This window comes from Cloeon dipterum, chromosome 2 (assembly GCF_949628265.1).
Source record: "Cloeon dipterum chromosome 2, ieCloDipt1.1, whole genome shotgun sequence".
In the NCBI taxonomy this organism is placed as follows: Eukaryota; Metazoa; Arthropoda; class Insecta; order Ephemeroptera; family Baetidae; genus Cloeon; species Cloeon dipterum.
The window spans coordinates 22,370,088-22,389,016 of record NC_088787.1 but is presented as its reverse complement, the minus strand read 5'-3'; the positions used below and the strand labels follow the sequence as shown (position 1 = coordinate 22,389,016).

The 18,929-nt window shown below is 38.2% G+C and overlaps 3 protein-coding genes and 1 long non-coding RNA gene across 11 annotated transcripts in view; 2 read left to right on the top strand and 2 right to left on the bottom strand.

The window, feature by feature from the left end:
* The window catches only part of Trpm (transient receptor potential cation channel, subfamily M), an 80,601-nt gene extending 79,318 nt beyond the window's left edge, over positions 1 to 1,283 (bottom strand). For 6 of the 7 annotated variants that reach the window (XM_065477309.1, XM_065477314.1, XM_065477316.1 and 3 more), the window contains exons 1-2: positions 1,147 to 1,283; positions 357 to 505 (exon numbers count right to left, since the gene is read on the bottom strand). In XM_065477309.1, the coding sequence (XP_065333381.1) occupies positions 357 to 398 (42 nt within the window). In that variant the 5' untranslated portion in view covers positions 399 to 505; positions 1,147 to 1,283. The remainder of the gene's footprint in view (positions 1 to 356; positions 506 to 1,146) is intronic. The other variant, XM_065477311.1, reaches the window with a different exon arrangement.
* A 436-nt stretch (positions 1,284 to 1,719) lies between these two features.
* Positions 1,720 to 2,720, top strand: Mthfs (methenyltetrahydrofolate synthetase). The gene is made up of 4 exons (XM_065479437.1): positions 1,720 to 1,962; positions 2,018 to 2,145; positions 2,201 to 2,334; positions 2,385 to 2,720. The coding sequence occupies exons 1-4, from the start codon at positions 1,852 to 1,854 to the stop codon at positions 2,600 to 2,602; spliced, it is 591 nt and encodes a 196-aa protein (XP_065335509.1). The 5' UTR covers positions 1,720 to 1,851; the 3' UTR covers positions 2,603 to 2,720.
* LOC135936568 (WAS/WASL-interacting protein family member 3) overlaps positions 2,721 to 18,929 on the bottom strand; it is a 66,681-nt gene continuing 50,472 nt past the window's right edge. For both annotated transcript variants that reach the window (XM_065479431.1, XM_065479432.1), the window contains 4 exons: positions 16,722 to 16,975; positions 13,505 to 14,126; positions 12,106 to 12,399; positions 2,721 to 3,976 (listed from right to left, as the gene is read on the bottom strand). In XM_065479431.1, the coding sequence (XP_065335503.1) occupies positions 3,779 to 3,976; positions 12,106 to 12,399; positions 13,505 to 14,126; positions 16,722 to 16,894 (1,287 nt within the window). In that variant the 5' untranslated portion in view covers positions 16,895 to 16,975 and the 3' untranslated portion in view covers positions 2,721 to 3,778. The remainder of the gene's footprint in view (positions 3,977 to 12,105; positions 12,400 to 13,504; positions 14,127 to 16,721; positions 16,976 to 18,929) is intronic.
* LOC135936575 (uncharacterized) lies at positions 14,042 to 18,526 on the top strand. The gene is made up of 3 exons (XR_010574342.1): positions 14,042 to 14,137; positions 18,127 to 18,154; positions 18,209 to 18,526. It is a non-coding gene; the product is annotated as an uncharacterized LOC135936575 (long non-coding RNA).

The following is an 18,929-nucleotide window of genomic DNA, read 5'->3' as shown; positions in this document are numbered from 1 at the left end:
AAAGATCACAAAGGTGAAGTAGTTGCAATATTTACATGACTAATAGAAGGTTCACAATAGTTGAGTTCAAAGAGAACTCATCAGAACGCAAACGGCAATAAAATGGTATTTTTTTTTCTTTCAACTTTTCAACAATTTATCTCTCTTTTTGAGTGCAAAAACTGTTCTTCAAACTGGCAAACTCAGCGTTCAATAGAAAATGAACAAAGTATGTTGGTATAAAACTCGAGCACTTTTGTGTTTGATGTTCTGTAATAAAAACACCGCGGGCAAATTACATTAAAAATGGATTGGCGTGTCTTATCATGGTGAAACTAGAAGCAGAGCAGGTAAAAAAAATACTATTTTACACTTACCGTCTTTACCTGAGCGCTGTTCCTCTTCGATTTCATTTTCATGTTCTTGATGGGCGGAAGTCGAAACGAGACAACGTGAAGTTTTTGGGCTTAATACAAAGAATATCCAATAGCGTTGTTCGGTGCACAAAACTCATGTTCCTTGGCGCCTGTGGACAAAATTTGAAATGTTAAACCATGCGTCTGAAAGGAGACACTCGTCGGCATAATATGATGAGTTCAGTTGAATACGACCTAGTTGTTAAACCTTTTGCGCTGAATAATATTATAGCCGAGATGAATAATTTCAATCTAATATAACAATAAGTACCCGTCGTGAAAAAGAGAGTAAAGTTTACCTTTTATTTACAAAAAATGTAGTTGGAAAACAAAGAAAAAATATTATAGAATGCCGTGGGGAAATAAAAAAGTTGCACTGCAGCTCCTTCTTTATTTTAAAAGAAATTATATTTCAACTTTTTTATTCAATTCGCAGAGAAGCACGTTTTTGACGGCGAGCACATATTAAATTCTCCCCCGTGTGTGCGTATTGATAAAAAGTATCTTAATGAGTAAATATAGCACTTCATTTATCTCCTCTGCTATCACAAATCGTTTTACACGGAAATAGGCGCCAAGGAAAGCCTTCAACATTGCTCTTCAGATATTTATAAAACGCGACCGCATTGTTTCAGACGTCTCGCACGCCCAAAAGGGAAATATTTATATTTTCGAAACATAAATTTTTTGTTTTATAAATTAAATAATGACTTAAAGTAGACGTAAGGTTTTAGCAGGGTTTTCATCTCACCTTTGCGGTGCCTTGGTGCGCTCATTTGGGTCTTTCTTGCTCCGGCCAAACACAGCAATGTGCGCGAATTTTCGCCCGGGCGCCGCTCGCACTCTAGCAGACGTCGGTCGACTCCAGCACTCTCCAAACTCTGACCTGTCGCTGAATGGGCGTTCAGTTTCAGTCGAGCGACCAACATCGATATTGGGCTGGTAAATTAACCTTCGTAGGAGTGATCTGCGGAGCGCCGAGCCTATTTTAAAACGCTTGAATAGTGGCAGGAATAAGTGTGAGTAATTTTTAAATGAGAAAGATCTTATATTAAATAAAAAATTGGGCTTTAAACTATGATATTGAATGTCCTGATTATCGATATGAGCACCAAAACCAGAAAATACGAGCTCCAAGACCCGATGATATGTGCACCAGAAGTTTCAAATGTGACTAAGCGATGGCGCCAAATGACGGAGCCAGGTTCTCGTCGAGAGCTACGTGCCGGTAGAAGCTATCAGTCGCCTAATAATATTCCTGACCGATCATTTTCTCGTGTTAAATTCAAGAGAAACCGGTAACCGCTCGCAATTTGTTTACCTTTGGAATAACCTTTCACAACAATCTCACGTGTGACGTGTTTATAACAAACAATCTCATCTTCCTCATCTTAGGCCTTAGGCGCGCCCGGTGAAGTACCATAAAGAAGATCGGATCTCCGCTGTTTGAGAAATAATGTCATCCGTTCAGGCAGCAAAACGAATTTTGCGCAAGGAAATGAAAAACCGACTGTTAGCCATGTCAAAGGAACAAATCCTTATTGAATCAGAACAACTGACACAAAAGGTTTGACTATAATTAATGAGCTCCCTAATGAATTTGGTTAATTATTTTATTCCAGCTCCTCGCTACTGCGGCGTACAAAGAGAGCAAAAGGATTGCCGTTTATTTGAGCATGTCAGAAGAAGTCCAGACGCATGGAATCTTGAAAAATATTTTTTCTGCCGGGAAAGTCTGTTTCATTCCAAGGTTCTGTCTTTAATTAAATAAATAATAAGTGCAATAAATCATTCAATTTTATTAGGTACGAGACTATCACAAATAGCATGGAAATGTTGCGGCTGCATTCGATGGAGGACATTCAGACCCTGGAAGTGACCAAGTGGGAAGTTCGCCAGCCAGCGGAAAATGATGAGAGAGAAAACGCTCTGGAGAGTGGTTAAAAAGCACTGCTTTCACTCAAGCATATTTTAACGATTCTACCTCAGGTGGACTGGACTTGGTGATCGTCCCTGGGCTGGCATTCACCCTCTCAGGGCAGAGACTCGGGCGTGGAAAAGGCTATTATGATACATTCCTGCAGAGGTGCTCAACGATGATGGGAAAAGCGCCGCACACGATTGCGCTCTCTTTCACTGATCAAATTGTTGACTCCATCCCCGCAGAGGGGCACGATTACATTATCGATTCGGTCTTGACGCCTTAGTGAAGTCGTTTTGTTCGCATTCTCATAATATGTTACTTGCTGACGCTTTCAATATTCTAGTGATTCTTATGAAACAGGGTTAGGAATAAAGTCTACTGATTTTTGTACTTTTTCATAACTGTTAATTAATTTATTGATAAACTTACAGGCATTTTGGGTAATACTCAATTTGTTATAACTCCTAATAAATATAGTTGGCATCGCAGTCCATTAAATAAAGGAGATGTCAAGGGAAAAATTAGGCGATAGGTAACACGAGAAAATCTCTGCGCTAAACACAACGATTGTGTACAAGAGGAAACCATGATTATTTAGATGAATACAAACGCATGACGTTATCAAATATCACAACCAGAGTACTTGCGCACTTTTTTCATGCAGCAAAATTTCACAGGGAGACAAAAAAGGGGGAGAAAAGGGTCCTAAAAGCTAATATATCACATACAACACTTTTTCAGCGCAAAATCAAAGAGCGATGATCACTAAATAAATTATACACAAGAGTCATAATTAATATTTGAAAATGGTAACCACAGCAGTCAATGATAAATTAAACGAGATGTTCTGCAACACTTGATTGAGCACTCCATCGGGCCAGGGTCTTCACTAAAAATTAATGTCTCTAAAAAATGATCATTTTACTCCATATAAATTAGTGAAAACCAAAGCAATCAGAATGCACAATCTGGTTTGGAACATAATAAAAGCACTTCTAGCGTGAAGAAAAATGACTGGGGCATTAAAGTGGATCTATATTCCATCACAATTTCCTACAATCACCAGAAATTAGCCATTTTTTACTATTCAGGCTCAAGCTCCTGACATAAAATATATCAAGATTTAAGACCAAAACCATAGAAGTTGAAGTAACTAAACAATTTTTTTTATAACTGGGGCTTTTCTCATAATTTTTACGCTTATAACAAAAGATAATTTGATTCAACTTGAAAATAAAAAATGCATAATTTCATGGAAGTTAAGCAAGGCTGTTGGCACAAACAATAAAAATACCACTTTAATGGAAATATTTCAACGTCTGCAAGGAAAATCAGGTTAACATGGAAGGTCTCCTTGCAGAACGGAAAATATGCTTTTCCCCGAAACACTTTTGCATGAAACTCGTCGTTTATAGACGGGATGGAGTCGGCTTTCTGCACAATTCTTTGTCAACATCGATCAGAGCGAGCCGAACATCCGCTCACCGCGAGTGTACATCATGCTGACTGCCATCACGGACACAATGAAGAAGATGAGCCCGAGGATGGACATACTCAGCTGGCACCAACACCTGCGGCGCTTGGCTGCTTCGATTTTGCGCTTCACACGCTCTGCCGTCGGAACGTCTAAAGTGAAGTCTGGCCTCTGCGATGGCGCCTGCAAAAATAAATGCTTGACATAAAAGAATCAAATTAAAAAAATTAACATTTAAAATTATTTTTTGTCTTGATAATTATATGGCTATAAAATAAATTTATTTTCTCATTTTTTAACATTTAATGTTTTCATTAAATTGTTTGGTTTTTAATACATATGGAGGTAGTAAAAATATAATTCTGTTTTTGTTTGAAATCTCGTAGTAAATAAATTGATACGGGAGGAATTAACATTTATTCTTACTTCAAGTAAAAGACAAATTAATCTTTGATTTGTGCGTCAAAGTAAAAAATTAAATAGAAACGCAGAAGTGTAAATAAACTATTCCAAGAAAATCTGCTTCAATGGTTAATTTTGAAGAAGGTAATCCAACGATTAAGAAATTGTAAACTACTAAATTTGTCAATCTTAAACTCGATGTCAGTATAATGGCGTGTACTATTAATTTCACCTAAAAATACAATTTTTGGCAAGTACGAATGAAAATTGCAATAAGAGATCTGACTCATGCATATATTTTTTCATATAAATAATTTTGTGTTTATATTAATAGAAATTACTTTTGGATCAATCACAAAGCATAATATATACTTTAAAAAAGTGTACATTTCAAAGTCGTTTCTGAAAACGATGTGTAAATGCAAGAAGTTGTTCTTGATTGTGGATGAAAATAAATTTATTCAGCTTGGCGACAAATCACAAAGCTTGATGTGCGACGCCCGTTGGCCCTCTAAACCTTTGACGCACATCCAAAGCCTTGGCACATTGAATAATATAAAGAGCAACAAAAGAGCATAAGCGTGCTTGATTAATTCGCCGATAATAAAAAGCTGTCGTGCGCAGCTTTATTTATTATTTCTACTTTTCTCGCCGCACGTATGGCTTACAGGCTGTTTGGCAAAAGTCTCCGTTGCAACAAGGCATATTTTTTTCTTAATGGGAGCTAATTGGTTAATCAATTGGTTGTTAATTGAATGAAATTGCAAATAATCTAAAACAGAATCTGACAAAATTCGCTCCAGGAAAAATAATCAGATTTTCATCAGATTGAAAAGCATATAATTTATTCAAACATGCTTGAAAATATTCAAATTAGAATTTAAATTAGTTTCTGGTTACTAAGCGTGTGTTTAATGGAATTCAGTGCTTGGAGGCAGCGAGAATAAACACCTAGCCGCGAAGCTGTGTTTGCACAATTCGACTTTGTGACGTAAAAACTGCCTTGCCAGCGGCACTATCTGGCAAGAAGAAAGGTTCAGGTCGCTGATCTGGTGCCGACCAGTATAAACAGACACACACGCTCGCCTCTGATGCATAAATGTAGTAAAAACATTCGCGCGCCGTCTATAGCTACATTATAAACTGTGTTGCACACAAAAAGCGCCTCAGACGAGATTGTGGCCGACTTTTTTCGGGGCGTCGAGGGGAATTTCCGCGTCAATTATTAATATCTAGTTGAGGAAAAATGAGCTGGTTTCCCATTACACCATTAAGAGCCAAGTGAGTGTGAAATTAGGTTGACAAAAAATCCGTGAAAAATGGTTATCATACAGTTTCTATTCGTATACCGTAGTCAGCTTATTTCCACTCGAATCGATTTTATAAATTGAATATTTTTTAATTTGAAAGATATCGAGGCTTAAATATAAATCAAAACTCCGCCTTTTGAAACCAAAGTTTCGAACTCAAAAGGTCCTGAGTCAGTTTGGTGCGCGTAATTGGTAATTTAATAGCTTCTCTCGCACGTATTGGTGTTGTCGGAAAGTAGGGCAGTGGAGTATCGCTCGCTCACTGGCAACACGTCATACGTGTACGATTTGTATGGTAAATACTCATGTAATATTCGGCGTACGCTCGTAAATAAATACTCGGCGCCGGTGGGGCAGCTGGCCGCGACGAGAAGTGCCTCTAATTTCTTAATTGACTCTCTGCTTGTAGTACTATTTACAATTTCCTCGCGGCACTCGACGAATGCACAATAAGCACGCGTGACTCACACCCGTTTTACCCAATAAAAGTGTTATGAGTGTATTTTGGGACAAAATCTTATAAGGATTAAAAACACCTCCTTGAGAGGCTGGATTGTTTACCATAGTAATTAATATTTTTGTAAATAAGAAGATTGAGAAACTGTGCGTACAAATTGAGATCTTTTGCAAGAGCGATGAGTCTAATGGAATGTAGGAGTGAATTTTTATTGCTCTATCCTTTGGAGCAAAATAGTATTCGCCGAATTTCCCAACAGCTCGTCATCATTATGTGCATGTCATTAGCAGCTATTCGTCGGCTGGTTGGTGCGTCGTATAATTGTTCAGAAGCATTATGCTTGGCTGCTGGCCATTTGTAAATATTCAACGCCTCCACTCGCCGCAGAGAAATTCCGCAACTAAATTTTTACGGCAGGAGTAGGCCGCTCCGCAAGGCTTTTGTTTCGCACGAAATTTTAATATGGAACTCTTTCAAAAGACTTGATTTGCAAAGAGAAAAATTAGTCTAAAAATCGGCAGTGACTTTTTTGACATTAATTTACTTTCTTTTTCTGACCACTGTAATTTAGAATTACTCTTTTAAGTGACAGCGGGTTTGCTCTGTGCGGTAATTTCTTTTTGGAGCGCGGTAAAAGCGGTTGCGTAACCACAAGGAATGAAAACTTTCCATTTCTTCCGATATTCCAGCGTCCTGGTTTCCGTTTTATAAGCAGCAACGATTACATCTCTTAGTCAGAGCTGACCGCCCGCCCATTTAGAAGCTATAATCAACGTCAAAGAGAAACCTCAATTTTCATATGAAGGAAAAACTATATCCTTTTGAATTAAAATAGAGCACTTCACTGCTAACGAATGCAGCATACAAAATAAATTATCTCTTTTGTGTATTTCCAAATTTCTCGAAACAAATTTCCTTTGTTCTTCTCGCTTTGTCCAGCTGATTTTTCTCCGCGGAGAGCTATTTTACTAACCACGCGCGACAACCGCAGTTGGGCAATTTGAGAGATTTTATACAAAGCTGACGAGTGCGTTGCACGCGCGCGTGAAGAAAAGCACTCTCGTTGAAAATATTTGCCGACTTATTATATATTTTCCTCTTAACGCGAGAGGTGAGAAGCAGCAAAGCCTTCGGTCGAGAGCGAAAGTGGATCCTCTTCAGAGACAAAGTTAAGGTCGTCCGCAAGCAACACAGCACAATAATTTTAGCCTTTCGCGTCGCACGCGCGCCTGCAAATTAATAAAGCACGCGACAAACATGGTTAATAAATAATAAATATCGTACCGCTGCTATACATAGCTTTCTACCTTTCCTCTCTCCTTTGCTCAGGTGTTCGAGTTGCGAAAAATGAATAAAAAATTTATGATGTTTAGCTGGATTCAGGGAACAATAGATTATGCTGGAAATTGCGAGAATTCTCACGCGCTGACATTTGAGTGTGCTTATTCAAGATATGATCTATCTAAACCGTGAACACACGTGTCTGCGAATTTTTAGCACAGTCCTTTAGTAAGCCTGTTTTTCTCTTCAAAGTGATAAATGATAAAAATTAATATTCATGCTATATGTCATTAAAATTAGAATTTATTTGTTGAAAAAATTGAGACAAACTTGGATTTATAAAAATTCAAGGTTGAGGTTGATATCAGCATTTCTTTATCGAATTTTTTGCCCTAGTTCTTACGAGATGGTTAAACTTTGAGTTTAATTGTTTTTTATTTCAAAAGACGTGCCCCTACATTCTGGTTATTATAGCCTCCACAGAGCATACAAAACAATAAGTTTTTATACAAACTCGTGTAATAAATCTCAAATGCCGCAGGAAATATCTTATTTGTACGCTGGATTTTGCTCCTCAAATTTTTAACGACTTAAATTGTTAAGAAAATTCCAAATTCCTCAAAGCCTTCTTTCTTTCCCAACATTAAACGAATGGATTCTTCCTGAGAGCCGCATTAATTAAAAAGACAACGAAGCTTGCATAAAATGCTGACTTTTGTACTAAGAGTTTATTTGGCGTTTATTTACAGATTTCTCAAAATTTTAACTGGAAAAAAGGAAAAAATCCAAACTAGCGGTGGCGTCCAATTACTCATTCTGCCAGAGTTCGCAGACGCGGTAGCTCAGCGCACATTAGTTGGTGTTTATTATAAGGTGCGCGCGAGAAGCATTTAATCAGCGCAGAGCAGAGTGATGCCCTCTCGCATCAACTTGTAATCACGTTAGTGGGCCCCGAGGCTAGCGAACCGAGTGATTTATTTAGGCGAGGGACGCGCAGCTTCTGTGCTGCGATTTCTAAAAGTAGTTTCGGCCTTTTACTGCCTATAAAATAGCGCAATTATCAACGCAGATTGTAATTTGCACCTTCCGCACACGCACCAAAACGCGGCCGAAAGGAAGAAAAGTTATGCAAAACAGGACGTAACGCACTCAGACGTGTGTTGGGTCAGAATGTATATTTATTGGGAAACAGATTGTCAAAAGCATGAAGATCGGGTTTCATCTTGTGGTCCAGAAGAAACAGAGTGATTGGCAGATATATGCACTGCTTTGCGGTCGACAGGAATGCAGTTAAGCTGAGCATTGCATTATTTTCAGCTTTGTTGCATCACTAAATGTGTTTTCATAAGGAGTTGACAACATATCTGTTCTAGAGAAGCCTTAAAAATCGTCATCAGTGCGCATGAAACGAGTGACGATTCTGTTTCCCTGTAACAAAGTTAACATCATCTCTTTTGAAGTTCATTTAAAGATGAATGACGCTGTGAAACTTTTGTCAGTGCAAGTTAGTGATTCTCTAGGATCGAGTTGAAGCCAAAATAAATCCCCAGGCAACACTGGAGATTTTTTTTAGAAAAGCGGGATTTTAGCATCCTTATATCTTTGCAGGAAATCCCATAATGAGACAAAAAATCATGGTCATGATTTTGATAATATTTCAGGGTAAATATGGTTGGTATATTTATAAGATAACAATGCAAATCATCTTTAATCGTTGTCCATTGTCCTACTCTGATTCTTCAGCACGTATATGCGTTTTAGGTTGAAAATAACTCTATGCAATTATCTGAATTTCTTCCAAAAATGAATGTGTTAAATTACATCTGTCTGTTAAACTGCTAAGTACTTAGTGACAGGTCGTGAAAAGAACGAAATTCCTGTGTCAGCTGGAGAAAAATCACGAGCGTCCTTGGGCAGCAATGCAGCGTACGTAAAAGGCATTAAACCGCACGGCTGGGATCTATGCAGCTTAATTATGTAATGAAAATGTGACTTTTCTCCCATCTTCGCCATCAGCAGAGGTCAAACATCAACGCCGGCGTCACGAGCCCGAGCTGACATGAGCGCCAATTATTGTGTCATTATTATCAGCACCGCATAGCTCGTTATGCCATACCACAATTCAAGACCGTCTTCAGCACGTGGGCCTCGAAACCAAAAAAAAACATTTAGGAATAAATGCACGGACCGTTCCTCACGTGCTTGTGAAGGAGAGAAAATTGCTGGAGAAACCTGAGATCTCGAAATGAACTGATAAGACGACCGGGAATATAAGATGATGTTAGAATAAAAATAAAAACTTCTGATTTTTAAAAATTGACTTTCAATCTCTGTCATGACTTTTAGTACTCGTGCTCCGCTTGTATTTTTAAATAAATTGGTGATATTTTAGTGTGAAACTCAAAGATATTAGGAAAACGTAGCTTATTATTCAGAAATATCAAGTATTGTTAAATAAAATAAATAGCAGCATCCAAAACATTTAAATGTGTTTCTAGGTTGTCTTTCTAACCAAGGTACCTAAATATTTATAACATTTTTCTTTGTACACGGTTGAGAGTTTAATTTTCAGTTAAGGCAGATTTTGTCTATTTTATTTTTTTTGTAGCAATTCTTGGACTTCAATGAGACTCAGTTCAGGCTCAACTATTCTTTGAGGCATCTCCATCGTAAAAATAATTTTAAAAAAACTATGTTTGTTTTACACTGTATGTATATATCTTTGCAATTGCAGGAAGAGATTTATATGTGTGTGTGTGTTTATATATATTTGATAGCAAATAATTTTTGCAGAGCCCTGGTATGGTTTTTATTGCGATTGATGGTTTACTCGTTAGCTAGAATAAAAAATAATGAAAAGAATTTTCTGTTTAGAGTGACTTCAAACCACATCTAATTTGTTATCTCTGGCTTAAGCATTGGCATTAATAAAAATACATTCATCTTCTGACATGGCATTGGAGGATTGCGTTGCTGGCCCGTTTTGGCGCCGCCCTGGTTGCTCCCATGTAGATCAAAGTTTATTTCCACCTGTGTGCGTCACTTCCAGCGCCGATCATTTTTGCAACATGACCCGCGAGCAACCGCAGAATTCATTTGCGGTTTCGGGCCTAGGCGTGCAGAGAGTGGCAATTGGCGCAATTTCGCGAGCGCGCGCGCTCGTGGGATTGTCAAAAGCATCTCTTGGATGGTTAATTTGAATTTTTGACACAATTAGGTCGATTCAATTAAAGCCAGCCGCAGACTTGCACGGGCGTGAGTCTTTTCGGCCGTCCTGTCAGTGCTTTTTTGGAAATTTGCCCTCCGCTCGGGTCAATTGTCGACACATGGCAAATAAAATATTTATCTGTGTCCTGCTGTGATTAGACACATTGTATCAAATTACTGTCAGATGCCGAGGTAAAGTACTATTATTTGAAGCAGACGGATAATGGATATGAGCTGTCACAAAAAAATAGTTGACACTAAACGGTGGCAGGCGTGTAATTGGAACTGTCAATGCTATTTTTTATGTAAAGCAGTTTGATTGATAACTGTATTTAAACTGTAGTATGAATTTTAAATAAAACATCTGATCAGTTATGATTTATTAAATATTTTTTCTCACCTGAAAGTCTGTGACGTTTGTAATTTCTAAAACCTAATCGTGTAGTGCTAGAAATTACAGATATAATGTCTTTTCCGACTAATTTCTATTTGAGAAATAAGCGCTGACAAGAGTTATAAAAATGTAATGTGAAACTAGTACGTTCATATTTTTTGGATTTGATGTTTCTTGTAGGTCAACATTGAACACGTTACGTTCAAAACCAGCATGAAATTCATCTCGACATGCCAACAGCAAGCAAGTCAAGGTTTCATAATCACACAGATTTGAATATTCATGCATCGTGTTGGATCAATTGCAAATTCATCGACGCGCGCGCTCGGCTAATTGCTTTATTGCGTACAAGAAAGCCAATAAAATGCCACCTGTTTCGCACCGAAATAAAATTGTAAACCGAAATCGGATCGCACACACAGCAGAAAGAGGTACGACGCGCGAATAATAAATCGATAAACGTGCAGAGTCCGCTCTCCTCTGGAAAAGAGCAACAAACGCTGCGGAGTTGTTGGATTTCCATTAGCACATTACCTAATTTTTCTTTTAATTAAACAACACGTGTGTGTGTTTGATCATCATCATCATCGGGTGCAGAGATGCTGCAAGAAAGATAAACCTTGACTGACGCTTGCCGAGCAGCAGAAGAAGCGCGAGAAAAACAGAAACAGCGTGCCCTCTCCCATAGCCAGAGTCAGCGCCGGTAATAATGCTGCTGCCGCCGCCGCCTTACCAACGCGAACGGTGGAAAAACGAGCCGCTATTTATTTACCACCAAGCATGTGAATTCAGACGAGTGCACCGATTTCGTGGTTTGGAATGAATAAATCTCTGCTCGCTCGCTGCGCGCGCGGCACTCAAGGTTTTTAATCCTCTGTTGCTCTTTTAATTCGCCTCTCTGACAACGGTTCGTGTCATTGACGTGATTTATCTCCAACCAGCGGCACGTAGACAATAATTTTTCATCGTTTGTACGGCTAGAAGATGACGTTCAGTGCCGAAAAATGAAGGACCGGCGAGATTTATTGTTTTGTCGCCATCGCCATTCTAATGTAACGTAATCGTCCACCTCCTAAGAAATTCTCAAGTGAAAACAAACTTTAACTAGCTTTGTTAGCAGTAGAAAATAAAGTACCGATTTTTACTATCCGTTTCCTGCAATTTTGTTAGATGGACTTACTTCTGTGAAACGAATTCTGAGAAATCACATTTTAAGAGTTTTGAGTAATTAAAAATAAATGTTTTGGGCCTCTCTACTTACTTGATACTGTGCAGTCTTTTCAAAGTCGTGGAGGCTCTTCTTGCTGGGCGTGGGCGAGGGGAAGGACTGCCAGGACGCCTTGGACGACGTGGAGCCGTCCGTCTTGTCGTTGGACGAGGAGGACGACGAGGAGAGCAGCCGCGCCTCGAGCTGCTGGCTGCGCCAAAAGCCCAGCAGCTTTTCGTACACGCCCAAGCCCGAGGCGCACTTGATGCGGTTCAGAGTGCCGTAGATCATCGCGTTTCGCACGCTCCCCCTCACCAGGGCCATCTCCTGCTTCATCGCCAGGTCGGGCTGCAACCAGTTTCAGTTTTATGTGGCAGCCGAATTTCTTTGTTTGTTTAGAGAACTGATTGAAATTTGGATACATCTTAAAATATGAAAGCTTCGTTATATTTTAGTGAAATATAGTCGGCTTCCAAAATATTCAACTGCCCTTTTAAATACAACTTACAGGACATCTTAGTGTATCATGAGAAAATAATCACAGTTCCGACTACAGTGTTACGTAAAACAAATTTCATCATATTTCCAAATGAAAAATAAATCATTTCGAAGAACATTAATTGTTTCAAAAATGTCAATTTAGCCCTGAAAGTTTAATCTTATATTAAACTAACAAATATTTCTGACTCATTTTGTAGCAACAGTTTGTTACCAGGAGGCTTGGAAAATATTTAATCCAGCTAATTACAGGAAATAAATTTAGTTACATCAGATTTCGTGTACACAACTAATGCAGATTTTTATCTGAAGAATAAAACAGATGAATCGGTCAACAGTTTAGATCATGTCATGTTTCCATTTGAATCATTCTTTTATAACTCGACTGTATAATGGCATGAAAATGATCTAATGTTTTGAGTTTCTATTAACAGAAATTATTTTATCATGTTACATACACATTTAAATAAATATTTAATGTTTTAATTTTTTAATACAATTTTAAAAATATATTATTTTAAAAAATATTTTAAATTTAATTTTAACCATCATCATTGATTATTATTTCATGTTTTTTCCAAATGATTAAAATTAAAAATCTTGGCTGTTTAAATTAAGTCATTAAAAGAATTTAAACTCATATGTAACTAAATTCATAATGAAATGTCTGCCTCAAGCAATCTGCGTCTGCAAACTTTTGGTTGGGAATATACCTTTACAATTGAATATTAAAATGACTTCAATCATTAAAATTAAGAATGACCAAAATTCACTCTGGCATGACACGAGTTGACATAATGTTTACTGGCTAATACCGTAATTTTATTTCAAACAATGCGCTATATAATAATCGTTAGTTTTAACAGGTACCATCTGAGAGATTCTAGGTTCAAAATCTATAAAAATTAATTGAGTTTAAAAATCTACGAATATATATTTATAAAAAATTCCCTACCTTTTGTAAATAAGGCGCCGAGGGTGGCACTACAATGGAGAGGTCCGAGTAGCCGCTGCTCGAGGTGGAGGAGGCGCAGCGGGCCGGGGGTGGCGGGGGCGAAGTCTGCGCCGGCGGCATGGGGGCTGTCGGCGGCTGGAGATCGCAGCACGACCTGCGACTGTCGTCGTCACTGCTCTCGGTCAGGCGCTCCCACAGCTGCTGCCTCCAGGGCGGGGGCGGCGGGGGCGGCGATTCAACGACTGCATGCTGCGCGGGCCGGCCGACGACTGCGCCGCTCGGCGGCTCGGACGGCCACACCGGCACAGGCACCTGACCTTCAGGGATGCTCGCCAGCGCCGCCAGCGCCGCCAGGTACACCTGCTCCGGCCGCCTCGATGACGACGCCGCCCTCGGGGGCGGCCGACGCCCGTTTCCCCCGCCCACCCCCGGGGAGGCAGCATCGTCGCTGAACTCGGAGGACGAGGTGGTGCGTTCACCGGCCGCCTGGCTGTCGTAGCCCGAGCTGCCCACCCCCGACTGGCCCGGGGAGGCGGGATGACCAACTCCGCCCCCGCTGTCCCCGCAAGATCCACTCGAACTGCTGCCGACCCCTTCTTCATCCTCGAAGATGGGGTTCACTCTGTGGAATCAGTTTGTATTTTAAACACAGAAATAATTTTTAGTATTGTAAAATTCTCAACTTATTTAATTATTGTTATGCTATCTACACAAATTAAGTAATATTTTAAATTTGTGATCATTACTATTCATCATAGTGTTTAGTTTATGTTTTATATTATTAAAAAATCGATAAATTAATTATTTGCAGGATCGGACTTAAATTAATATAATTGTAAAATTGTAATATTACAAAATGAATGCTAAAACTTGTCACTTGAAAACATTTTTCCTTAAAAATCTCTTCACTATGAAGAAAAGAAATCAAACATCATAATTTTTCTCACATTTTACTATCGCACGTTGTTTTGCTTATCTGTTCAATCAGCGAGAGAATTGACCGCAGCATTTTAATTAGGAAAGGACAATAGGTATACTTGTATGCGATAGACCATTAAGATATCGACAAATTAAGCTAATTAGCATTCCGTTTGTCTGCTGCTAGTGCGATGTGCCGATTGTGCAACTTGACGACGACGACGAGCAATAAAAGCATGCAGGCAAACAAACAAACGGACCCGTCGACGTCTGATCGATCGGTCGGCGCGCTTTTGTTTTCAGCTGCTGCTGGCTGCCTTCGCGAACCTTGGCTTTTCTAAATGAAATAATATCCCCCGAGTATGTGCTGCGTATCATTGAAGGCTCCGGTTACATAATAATTGTCTGCGCGCTGTCAGAATTAAATGCACCTCGTTGCTTGGCGGAGCACATCACGACACATTATTTTCTCCATTCTGGCGAGATTGCAAAATCGCACGTTGGATGCCATTTGGATCGCGTTCTTTTCAGTTGCGAGAATCGAATTTAAGTTGACGTGCAACTTCGATGATTCAATTTATTTCTATCGGCTTTTTGATGTTTAGCTATTTCTTTTCTGAACGCAAAACCAAAATGTTTCAGCTAACGCACCATCTAGAAATGAAAATATTAATTAAACAATTGTAAAAATCGGCAAGCAGTAAAAATATTAAAAAAATCTTATCATTCTTGCGTACTCCTGATATTAAAATTTAAACAAACTTAAATTTATGAGTTAAGAAGTGGAAATTACTGTATTATTATGAATTCATGCTCGATCTTTCCCTTTCGAATTTTTTTAGTCGAAGAATTTCTAATCCAGTCCAAAGACTAATTTTCTAAGTCATGTAGAAACAACTCTTATCCTGCAGAGAAATCATCTCTTACGTTTGTATTTATGAAAGTGATTCGAATGAGAGTAAACCAATCATTTTCCATTTTGAAATTCTGAATCATTTCAATCGTAGGATTAAACGCCTGCTGCAAACGTGGTTGCAAAACTCAGTAGGTCGCAATTGCAAAAAGAGCACGAAATAAATTTTCCCTGGATAATAATTAATCGGCGCGGCGCAAGGTTCGCGAAACGCGGCGACCCGTGACTTAATCTGCCCTGCTCATTTTTCTGGCTAGTCGAGCAAACAAACCGGCTATTTCTCTCCCGAGTCTGTGCGATCTAAATTGCAATCGGGCGCGGGATCGCGCTTTAGCATTTGAACCGCTGAAATTGCGATCCAATTATCAGATAAGCCAAGGTCCCGATAGAGAGGGAGATGGTGTTTGTTGATTCTTGATAAATGGTTTAATTTAATATTTGCAATCTGATAAGCCACACGCTGTTATGTGAAATGCAGTAATTGGAAAATCGCTGCGCGTGTGTTTTTTCCCAGCCGTCTGTGTGTTATTATTCATTATGCATGCACTCGCATCCCTCGTGGAAATTGTTGTAAAAATTGCATGTTCTCGGCGCGCGGTGAGAGAATCCGCCGTGTTGTTTGATTGATATTAAGCAGCTATAAATTACAGGCTGGATGCAGCGATCGCCTTTTATTATCATTATATATCCTCTCTGCATACAATGAAACACTGTTTTATAATGAGAATGTCCTTCCACGCAGATAGCAACTTTTACCTGTAAAATATTTCAAATTTGATTGCGGCTCTGCCATTTTATGTGAGAAGGCGCACAAATCAAAGCTTTAAGGTAGTAACTCGGTAATTGTAATAAATCACATTGAAAAATAATATTTTAAGATGACCAAAATGAAGCTGGATGTTCATAGTACCCATGAGGGTTGTTGTGGAACGTATTCCAGACTGATTGCATCAAATGAAAATGATGTTATTGAATAAAGGGAAATATGAGTACTTATGGGTCTTTATGGATTAATAAATTTTTATGTGATCTTACGGTCAGTTAAAAAGAACAAGATTCAAAACTTATTTTAAAATTTTTTTCATATTTTTAACTTTTAATGAAAAACGTTTATATATATATATATATATATATATATATATATATATATAATGTATTTTAATATTAACTTTAAAATTTCATTGCTTAAATTTAAAAATTCTAAATGTGTATAGATTTTTTTTGTTTAGAATTATTTTTGACAATTTTTCTAATTTAATACTATGCTTGAATAGTTACAGTGACGATGTTACACCTAGCATCCGAATCGCGAAATAAAGAATTGATTTTAATTGTAAATTAATCATTATTGTTGAAAATTGGATCAAGCGCATCTCATATACGCACCTGCTGACCGCGTAGATGTGTTTTGGCCTTCGTGCCTTGCCGTGGCGGAGGCGGCGCACGCGGGGCAGCGACAGCGAAATGATGGCCAGCGGGTCATCGGTGACCACTTCGCGGGGCCCGCTGGGAGCTTCGCTGCTTCCTGGTGGCGGCGAGCCACCAAACCACTTGAACATCGCTGTGGCAGGCCAAAGGGTGGCCCGCGTCTGGACGCATTGATGCTTTCACCATCGAACCACAAACCACATTTTGCGCTTCTGAAACATATATCAGGGAAATCAGTTAGAATTTCTGTAAATGAAGAAGAATAATTGGAATAATTTGTCAAAGCAAATAAAAATAGATTTCTTGACCTTGGGAAAGCGGAGAAAAAATTATGAAATTGTAAATAGATAAAATTTCATTAATCGGAAAAAATATTAAAAAGGATCTGAAGTTTGCTTCCAAAACCTCCAATATTGTAGCAAATTTTACATTTTTGCCACGTCTCCTGAGCATTTATAAAACAATAGGAGGAAAAATATTTATTAAATTTTCAGAAACAATTAAAATTTTGGCTCAATATTGTTGCACTCAATCTCAAAGATTCCTTTTTAAATATATACACGATTCCCACTAGGAATCGTGTCAGCCGCATGAGTGAGGGCCATGTCCAAACAAAAGAACTCCAAGAAAAATGTTCTGCTCAAATTGTCATTTTTATAGATTCACATAAAAATATGAAAATTGAACAATTAACTGTCATTTTAACCAATTAAAAATTCCAATCATAAAATGGACATAAAAATATGTTTCTTGCAACCAGTTTCGCAAAAGCTTTTGATAGTTTTTGTGTTCAATTGGATTCAAGAAAAAGGTATGTGCTATTTGGAATTTTGGCGGCCGCAAGTCTATCTCGTTTGAGCAGAGCAAATCGTGTTTGCTAAGTCGCAAAATCCATTAAAATTGCGCGAGTCGATTTTTCACGCATGCAGTAGCGAACAATTAAAGCCAACTGAGCATCAATCTTCTCTCGTTCTAATCGATTTGTCGACGTCGACTCGTTAGATTAATTGCCTATCGTGAGGTAAACACGAATTTTGAAACACCATTGTCAAGCGCGGGATACGAATTCGGCGGGGCAATTTGCTCCAATTATATCCCTTTTATTGGATTTCGTTTTGATTTTTGCAGGCCAATGTGCTCCTGCAGGTATATTCTTGTTTTATAACAAAAGTAAAACAAAAATTTATCTCTCTAAAACTCTAAAACCCACAGTTGCCCAGTTTTGTTATTTGAATACATTTTCATGAAAAGCACAAATGGTGGATTTAAATTTAAAACATTTGGCTTCGTTTGACGAATTTTAGCTCCTTTTTCAATTTAAGCTGAATTTGAATGATGTTTTATATTTTTATATTGATTGCAGTGAACACGATGGATAATGACGAATTAAGGTCTGTTTGATGAGAAACATTGAAAAGTTATGTTAATGATATAATTCAACACAGGCGGATGAACGATTCTGGCAATACGCGAAATACATTCCAACTGTCATAGGAGCAGTTCAAGGAGCGGTCAAAGTTTGGAAGTCAGGCTAATAACGAAGGATGCAGGCTGGTGCAGCATAGCATATGGAAATGTCATTTTAGTTCGATGCCGAAAATGAAATTACCAAATAAATTTTGAAAATTGCAAAACATGTCTTGCTATATTTTTTTTATTCAATTTACATTATGTGTAAATATCATTCAAATGGAATGACAAAATTATCTCTTTATATCAAGTTTTTATTTTTCCCTTGGGTTAAAAAATTAAGACCAAATTCAAGAGAGCCTATTTTATTTCCTCTAGTAAATGCAGTCAAATCATCATTTCGAGTGCAGTTTTATGTGTATTCTTGTTTATTCTTGCTCTAGTCAAATTCAATGAAATACATTAAATTACAAGGTTATACAAAGCAAGAAATATTGTAATTAAATATTTGAATTTCATATACATAACTATTGGGGAGTGGAGTGTAATTAACGTTTCGTTCATTTAGTTAGGATTGCAAAAGATAATACTGTAACAGAGTATATTTTTGTTTTCATTTGTAAGTTCAAGGGAGCAAAACATTGTGTGCGATTAAATTCACGGGATGTTGTTTCAAATTGAAACAGATAAGTTATTAGTTTTGAAAATAGGCGACCACTCGAGGTTGTGTTCATATTGGCAACAAATGAAATCAGA